This window comes from Bos javanicus, chromosome 5 (assembly GCF_032452875.1).
Source record: "Bos javanicus breed banteng chromosome 5, ARS-OSU_banteng_1.0, whole genome shotgun sequence".
Classification (NCBI taxonomy): domain Eukaryota; kingdom Metazoa; phylum Chordata; class Mammalia; order Artiodactyla; family Bovidae; genus Bos; species Bos javanicus.
In genome coordinates this window covers 78,027,397-78,035,815 of record NC_083872.1, presented here as the reverse complement: position 1 = coordinate 78,035,815, position 8,419 = coordinate 78,027,397, and the positions used below count along the sequence as shown (strand labels likewise).

General features: G+C 41.9%; 1 protein-coding gene across 2 annotated transcripts in view; it reads left to right on the top strand.

Moving 5' to 3' along the window:
* The first annotated feature begins 5,006 nt into the window (after window positions 1-5,006).
* FGD4 (FYVE, RhoGEF and PH domain containing 4) overlaps window positions 5,007-8,419 on the top strand; it is a 244,327-nt gene continuing 240,914 nt past the window's right edge. Inside the window, exon 1 of one of the 2 annotated variants that reach the window (XM_061417423.1) lies at window positions 5,007-5,594. In XM_061417423.1, coding sequence (XP_061273407.1) covers window positions 5,318-5,594 — 277 coding nt within the window. In that variant the 5' untranslated portion in view covers window positions 5,007-5,317. The remainder of the gene's footprint in view (window positions 5,595-8,419) is intronic. The other variant, XM_061417422.1, reaches the window with a different exon arrangement.

Sequence of the window (8,419 nt, the reverse complement as noted above, 5' to 3'; positions counted from 1 at the left end):
AACCAGATATAAAAGGGTTAAGTCACAACTCACTGCAGTTGGCTACCAACCCTATTCCCTGAGATGAAATCAGGATGAAAAAACAGGATGAGCACTATGTGCTGAGGATAACAGGCCTTTAAATAGTTAGATGTACATCTCAGAAAGAATTTAAATTACTGGGGATTCTTGCATCTTTTCATACATAGAAAAGCCCTAAAATCATTACCTTAAGATAGCTCTTCTTGGTAACTACTATAATCTTTTACCAAGATGTATGCATGACTATGGGCTTCCCTGGTGGCTCAGACTGTAAAGAATCTGCCTGCAATGCAGGGGACAGGGTTGGATTGCTGGGTCAGGAAGATCCCCTGGAGAAGAGAATGGCAATCCACTCCAGTATTTTTGCCTAGAGAATTCCATGGACAGAAGAGCCTGGTGGGCTACAGTCCATGGGGTCGCAAAGAGACACGATTGTGCAACTCACACACACACACACACGACTACATGTATATCCTAGGCAAAAAATTCATAAATATAAACTGGCTCCTCCCCAACCTCTTCAGAGAAGTTTACTCAGTTATTGACAGACTGTCTCCTGGGCTATAGTCTTCAGTAAGACTCTGAATAAAACTTGAAACTCTTAAAATTCATTGTTGTTCAGTTGCCCAGCCATGCCCGACTCTTTGCAACCCCATGTACTGCAGCATGCCAGGCCTCCCTGTCCCTCATCATCTGCTGAAGTTTGCCCAAGTTCATGTCCATTGCATTGGTGATGCCATCCAGCCATCTCATCCTCTGACACCCTCTTCTCCTTCTGCCTTCAGTCTTTCCCAGTGTTTCATACTGTGGGTTTTTCTTTAAGTCAACAATTTTTCAGCCCCTAATACTACTACATAAAGTCAGTATAATTCATGTCTTTTAGTGACCTTTATTGCTTTAATGATATTTATATAAATTCCTACTCTGACAGCATCAAATAACTAATAAATTTATAATTCATTTACTGAGGAAATAACACAATTTACTATTAAAGCAAGAGAAATATTTTTCTTTCTCTAGGCCACAGGACTGGAAAAGGTCAGTTTTCATTCCAATCCCAAAGAAAGGCAATGCCAAAGAATGCTCAAACTACCGCACAATTGCACTCATCTCACACGCTAGTAAAGTAATGCTCAAAATTCTCCAAGCCAGGCTTCAGCTATAATACGTGAACCATGAACTTCCAGATGTTCAAGCTGGTTTTAGAAAAGGCAGAGGAAACAGAGATCAAATTGCCAACATCAGCTGGATCATCGAAAAAGCAAGAGAGTTCCAGAAAAACATCTATTTCTGCTTTATTGACTATGCTAAAGCCTTTGACTGTGTGGATCACAAGAAACTGTGGAAACTTCTGAAAGAGATGGGACTATCAGACCACCTGATCTGCCTCTTGAGAAACCTATATGCAGGTCAGGAAGCAACAGTTAGAACTGGACATGGAACAACAGACTGGTTCCAAATGGGAAAAGGAGTATGTCAAGGCTGTATATTGTCACCCTATTTATTTAATTTATATGCAGAGTACATCATGACAAATGCTGGGCTGGAAGAAGCACGAGCTGGAATCAAGATTGCCGGGAGAACTATCAACAACCTCAGATATGCAGATGATACCACCCTTATGGCAGAAAGTGAAGAGGAACTAAAGAGCCTCTTGATGAAAGTGAAAGAGGAGAGGGAAAAAGTTGGCTTAAAGCTCAACATTCAGAAAATGAAGATCATGGCATCTGGTTCCATTATTTCATGACAAATAGATGGGGAAACAGTGTCAGACTTTATTTTGGGGGGCTCCAAAATCACTGCACATGGTGATTTCAGCCATGAAATTAAAAGACGCTTACTCCTTGGAAGGAAAGTTATGACCAACCTAGATGGCATATTCAAAAGCAGAGACATTATCTTGCCAACAAAGATCCGTCTAGTCAAGGCTTTGGTTTTTCCAGTAGTCATTTATGGATGTGAGAGTTGGACTGTGAAGAAACCTGAGCGCCGAAGAACTGATGCTTTTGAACTGTGGTGTTGGAGAAGACTCTTGAGAGTCCCTTGGACTGCTGTGATTCATGGGGTTGCAAAGAGTCAGACACGACTGAGTGACTGAACTGAACTGAATTGAGTGAGATTAAAATGAGTGAATCTGCTATAAAGTATTGATTTCTCTTAAATTCTAGTTTTGGAAGTGATGTTCTGCCAACAGCTGAAATTGCTTATTGATTCATATTTTTTCTCTTGAGTGTTCCTTTTTGGTTTTATCTTATTTATTAGGGACTAGACAAATCTGAGACTGGTTATGTTAAAATTAAATCAAATGTTTGTTTAAAACATTTTAATTAGAATTAAGAGACATAATATATACATAATTTTTGCTACACTAGAACATATAAAGATAATATTTAAGGAACATGGATTAGTTTAGTCTTATGCATTTTGCTAGTCTGATTTTGTGTTAATTCACAGCAAAGGGGTGATTCTGGGCTGCCAGCTCCTCTCCATACAGTGGCTCCACCATGGTTGAGGGCTCAGGTTCCCGCACTGGCCCCTTTGCATTCTTTGCAGTTGGAGAAGATGTCCAGTGTGCTAAAGTCAGGCCTGAAGGTGATACACATTACTTTTGCCCACAAAACTTTTTGAAGAATTTAGTTAGGTGGCTCCACCTAACCGTAAGGGAAGATTCAAATCAGTCTCTTTGTGTGCCTCAGGAAAAAGATACATGATTTAGTCAGCATTCAGCAGTGTCTCACTCACGGAGACATGGAGTATAATGAACTATGTACTGCATGCATCTCTGTATTTCAGGACCCAGCACAGTTCTCATTCAATATATGGTAATGAATTATATTGCACTTTCTGTTGGCTATATAAACAAATAAAATAGCACATAAGGACTATATCATCATTTATAATGATTTTCAAAAATTTTGTTCTATTCTAGCCTATAATAACTTGAGATCAAATAAAGTTCTGTTGACCTATTTATTTAATGTTGCAAAAATATAGTCATCAAATGCAAAGTCCTTTAGAAATGGTTTCTGTCAGAAAATAATAAGCATCATAACATTTAGAGGAAATGTCAGATGATGTATGAATGCCTGAAAATACGACATCCACTGTTGTGAACTAACATTATCTTAAGTAATGTGAACAACTTGAGCCAAAAAATAGAAATATGTATAATGTAAACAAATTATAATATCCAAATGAGGACGCATTAAACTACTGCCTTACATATGTCTGATAAGATATCTTTTTGCCCCATATAGGTATGTTTACTGCAGTTCTCCACAGAAAGAGTAAGCACCAATACTGAATAGTAGCAGGGAGGCAGTTGGGGGGAAATTTTTCATCAGTAGCCAGTTCTCTAAAAGAGAAGACTACCATCATCTTCTCACTTAAAAATAGGTCGCTCTGAAGCAGGTTGCTGCTGCTGCTGCTAAGTTGCGTCAGTCGTGTCCGACTCTGTGGGACTCATAGACGACAGCCCACCAGGCTCCCCCATCCCTGGGATTCTCCAGGCAAGAATACTGGAGTGGGTTGCCATTTCCTTCTCCAATGCATGAAAGTGAAAAGTGAAAGTGAAGTCGCTCAGTCGTGTCCGACTCTTAGCCACCCCATAGACTGCAGCCTACCAGGCTCCTCCATCCATGGGATTTTCCAGGCAAGAGTAGGTTGCTAGTATGGTATTATTGATTGCAACACCACCTTTTTTTTTTTTTTTGCTCCCACCCCACATTGCCTTTTTATTGAACCAAATAAATTATGTTAAAAAACCTGCATCTAAGTTATAGTTAACTTATGCATACAGAAGTAAAACCTCTTTCATTATTTATATTTGAAAGCACTTGTTTAAATCACTTCTGACATCATATAGTGTAGTAGATAACACAATTACAGAGAAAGAGTAACAATAGTTACAATACAGTGATACAGGGATAATAAATCCAAAGGGAGCAAAAGCTCCTTTTAACAAGGTCAGAATGGATGCATTAAAAACTATGCATGTAGTTTCTTCTAAAGGGTACATTTATTGGAGTAATGGCCAAGGAGACTAAGACAGTTGAACTGCCTCCTAAAAGGCTTCTTGAGGAGGACTGGGTTATGGGACATACTTCAGGGACATGGAAGAGATGTTACCTGGGTGAAGGTCCATCTGAAAAAAATGTGGGGTGACTTTCAAGGTGGGAGTGATGGCTGGGGAATTCTTTCTGCTTCAGCTAGGATACTTGGAACGCTGCTCTTTCACCTCCTGTCTCTGTGGTTTTGTAACTCAGCCTCTTCACTTTAATGAATTCTAAAATGCACGTAAGCAAACCAATGGAAAAAAAATTCAATTTACTATTTGGCTGACGCTTCTAAAAAATGACTTGACAAATTAAAGGATTCTGAAGAGCATTTCTAACGAAGCCCCAAAAGTGTTTGTGGTGATGGAGGGGCTGATACTCTTCAGGAAACCTGCGGATCTTCAGCGCCACCTTTTCTTTTACTTTCACGCACCTTTTCACCTTTCTCTGTCTCTATGCTCCCGGCAAGATTTTTTGGTTGAGTGAGATAAGGCCAGACTTTGGGGCAGAGCCTCAGGTAAGTATTCTAGCTCTGCAGTACTAAGTGACCCAGTGTAAGTTCCGCATCTTGGTTTCCTTATCTGAAATACTTACCTCACTGGGTAGCTCTACAACATAAGTAAGATCATTATCAAGGGCTCAGTAGCGTCTTGAGACACACGTGTGACCCTTGTCTTACGCGTCTGCGAGGATGGCAGGCGCTGTACCGAGTTCAGAGTAGCTGTTATGATCTCCTCTTTCCTCCGGAGCCCAGTGCGTGTGCCCCACCGGTGAGCACGGCTGACCTTCGGAGCACTCCAGGTTTGCGTCGGCAGGTGAGCGCCCCCTTGGCTCCAGTCGGCCAGTGGCGGGGGAGGGGAGAAGGAAGCTGGAGGGGGCGGGGGAGAGGGGCGGAGCTGCCCGGGACGCTCCCGGCGGCACAGCGCGTCCTGGGCTACTGCCCGGGAGAGACGGGGAGGCGGCAGCAGCAGTGGCGCCCACAGGCCGAGCTGTCGGCGCTCTTGGGGGTCTGCCGGTGATTGATCCAGAGAGGAGTGGGTGGCGGTAGCCAGAACCCGCCGCTCTAGCGGCGGCGTCAGGTGAGAACGCTAGCCGCAGAGACTCGGGCGTGGCGGCTGCCGCACAGGGAGTCGGAGCCAAACTTGCGGCGCGGCCTTGCACGCCTGGGAGGAAGGGACGCGGAGACACTTGCAGACGACTCGAAGCAGAAGTTGCCCCTGTCCAGTCGCACGGAGCCTGTCATGCAAGCGACGCCCCCCTGGGTCAGGTCGCCCCTCAGGTGCCCGCCGAGCTCGCGCTCGCGGCTGGATGAGGGCGGGAGTGGGCGCCGAGCCGCAAATGAAAGCGGCCAGATGAGCGGCGAGGGCGACTACAACTTCAGGCGGGTGGCGATTCGGCGGAAGTCCAACCCCTCCTACCTGCCGCTCGGGACCCCGCGGCCCTGGAGTCGGCCGTCGTCGCACCTGGCTTGGGCCGAGTCGGCCACGTCCAGGGGCCAGGCCTCGGCAGACGCCCCAGGTAAGCGTGTCGGGAGGTAATGGTGGGCGGGGGCGTTGTCGCAGGTGAGGGACCGCCTTTGCCTGGCAGGTGCGTCGGGTCCGCAGCAGCCTTGGGCGCTGGCGCCGAGACCTTCCCGGGGGCCCGCGCCGGTCAGCCCAGCCACTTAGCTAATTGTCACCCTTCCCCCAAAAGTCCTACGCGGGAGCGCGCCTGGCGCCGATCTACCTGTCCTGGAGGTCACTTACTAGGGAATTCCGGAAGTAAAGGATAACTTAAAAATAAAAAGTTTGGTTAGGAATTAATAAGACCTGTTTTCTACATACTGAGGTTTAAGTTTTTTCTCTAAATTGCTTCGGGCAGACCTTGTGAAGGATTAATACAATGAATGCGGCAGGCTAGATCCACCCTGGTCTGGCGGACTCGTGTTTGAGTGACTTCGGACGAGCAATCCCGAATGCTCCAGTTTTCCCTTTTGAAAAAGACGCTGGAGTGTGGAAAACTGCTCATCTCTCAGAAGGAAACATATTCTTACTATCAAGAAATAGAATTTTATTGTGTTTTTGTGTTGTTAAATTAAAATGATCAGTAATGCGGTGTTTTGAATTCTGAATTCTCATTGATTGTTAGTCTTGGAAGAAATCCTCAGACTGACCTATTCCAGCCCACAGTTTTTCTCCTTTTTTCTTTAAAGGCATTCTGTTCTCCCTAGGCAGGTTTGAAAGCTATGTAGGGCACACCAGGGATTTTTCTCTTGAATTGCGAAACTTTTTTTTTTAAAGTCCCTGCCCCCCGTTTTGCGCTCTTATTGTGCAAAAACCAGAGATGGCTTGTATATAGACCAGTTATGAGGCAGAAACCTTATTTGAATGGCGGAAATAACAATTCTTTTATTCACTTACACTCATTTTATTCTTATTAAGCAAAGCTGTTATGATGGTTTAAATGTGAAATATCGGAACTTAAAAATTTTTCTCTGTCCTTGTGCTGAAGCTGTAGTATTCACAGGGCAAAAAAACATGATGGATGATGACTTACAAATTTATAGCTACATTAGATAAGGGAAGAAATAATGATGTGAGAAAATATATAAGTGAAAGTTGCTCAGTCGTATCCGACTCTTTGCGACCCCATGGATTATACATATGCAGTCCATGGAATTCTCCAGGCTGCAATACTGCAGTGGGTAGCCTTTCCTTTCTCCAGGGGATCGGTAATTGAATCACAGTGCTTTAGCTCTCAATTTCCTTATCTTCAAAGTGAAGACTGGTGAAATAATCTCTAAAATCTCTTCCAGATTTAGATGTGAGTCACTCTAAAATGAATAGAAGAGGATTTTCTTCCATTTTAAGTGAAAGTTCATTACTTTGTTTTGGAGTTACTTATTTATCAATTTTTAAATTGTTTGAGCTACTTGATTTCTTAATCATCAGCAGTTTTCAATTTGAGGGTAAAGGGATCCAGTTTCTTTACATCATTATTACTTAAAATTACTGTTAGTTAAAATCACATGCTTAGTTTCAAACTCTGAGTCCCTGAACAGAAGATGAATTTCTCTCCTGGAAGTAGGAATGAGCCATCTGTAAACCATTTCTACAAGGCAGCTGTGCCTTTAGAAGAGTCCTTTCTTCTTTTCTATTCTCTTTTTTCCTTAGGAGAAAATCCAGAACATTTTTTTTTTAATTGAGGGGGAGAACCTGCAATAACTTTTCTAGATCTGTTAGGCTGTCTCAGTATTGTTTAAAAGAACTCAAAAGTTTTTGTTGCCATTATTTTCAAGGTTGAAAATTAATCACTGTATGGAATAATTGTTTGTCTTTACCATAGTGTAATCTGTAGTATCTGTTGGAGAGTGATCTAATATTTTGCAAAGTAGTCTGAAACTATTCAGTTTGGTGAGATGAAAACATTTTAGAAATTGCTTCCTTTTTTGAGTCTTATCTGCCTCCCTATTAAGTTTTATCTGTTATCATTATATAAGTAAGATCCTCCCCTCATCAAAAAGTAAACCATGTTTAAATTTCCAAGAAATGCCAATTTACTCTGTAGTACCTAGAAAAATATTTATAAATGAAAACTACAACATTTAGACCCATTGCATATGTAGTAGATGTTACTCATAATTGAAATGTTACTTTCTCTGTTGAAGAAGGAACAAAAACTGAAAGGTCAAGAATGTAGAGAATTCAGTTTAATGATGTTATGTTATATTCTATGAATGTGAAAGCCATTATTTTTAGAGTTCTCTGTTTTTTCTAAAAAAGAAAAAGAAGACAAGGTAATTAAATTAAGACATAGGCTTTGGGGTCATATAGCACCCAATTTCAAGTCCTTATACTGCCAGTTGTATGAATTGAATCAAGTTTTTTAATTTCTCAGTTTCTTCATCTGGACAGTGGAGATAACAGAACTTTATAAGATTGTGGGAAGGATAAAGTAAGCTTATATTGATGAATGTCTGACACAAAAGAAGCAATACAGCACATAACAAGGAGTCATTATCCATCTGTTTTCCAAAAAGTCTGGCGCTGGGACTGGCATGTAAGAGACACTGTAATTATTTCTTGAATGAATGAAAATCCTTCTCCTGTGATGTTCATACTATTTATTGAGTGCATTTTCTGTACTAAGAACTGTGGTTTGTGATACCACAGTTAAGTATGTGTAAGTATGTATGTGTGCGAATATATTTCACAACAATTTTAGTAGACAGGGAGTATTATGCTCATTTTCCAGCTGAAGAAATTAAAGCCCAGAAAGTTTTACTTAGCTTGCTTGCAACTTAAACTAGTACTTGTTTAGCTAGTTTCAAATTCAGGTATGCCTGGCATTAAAGGCAGCGCTCT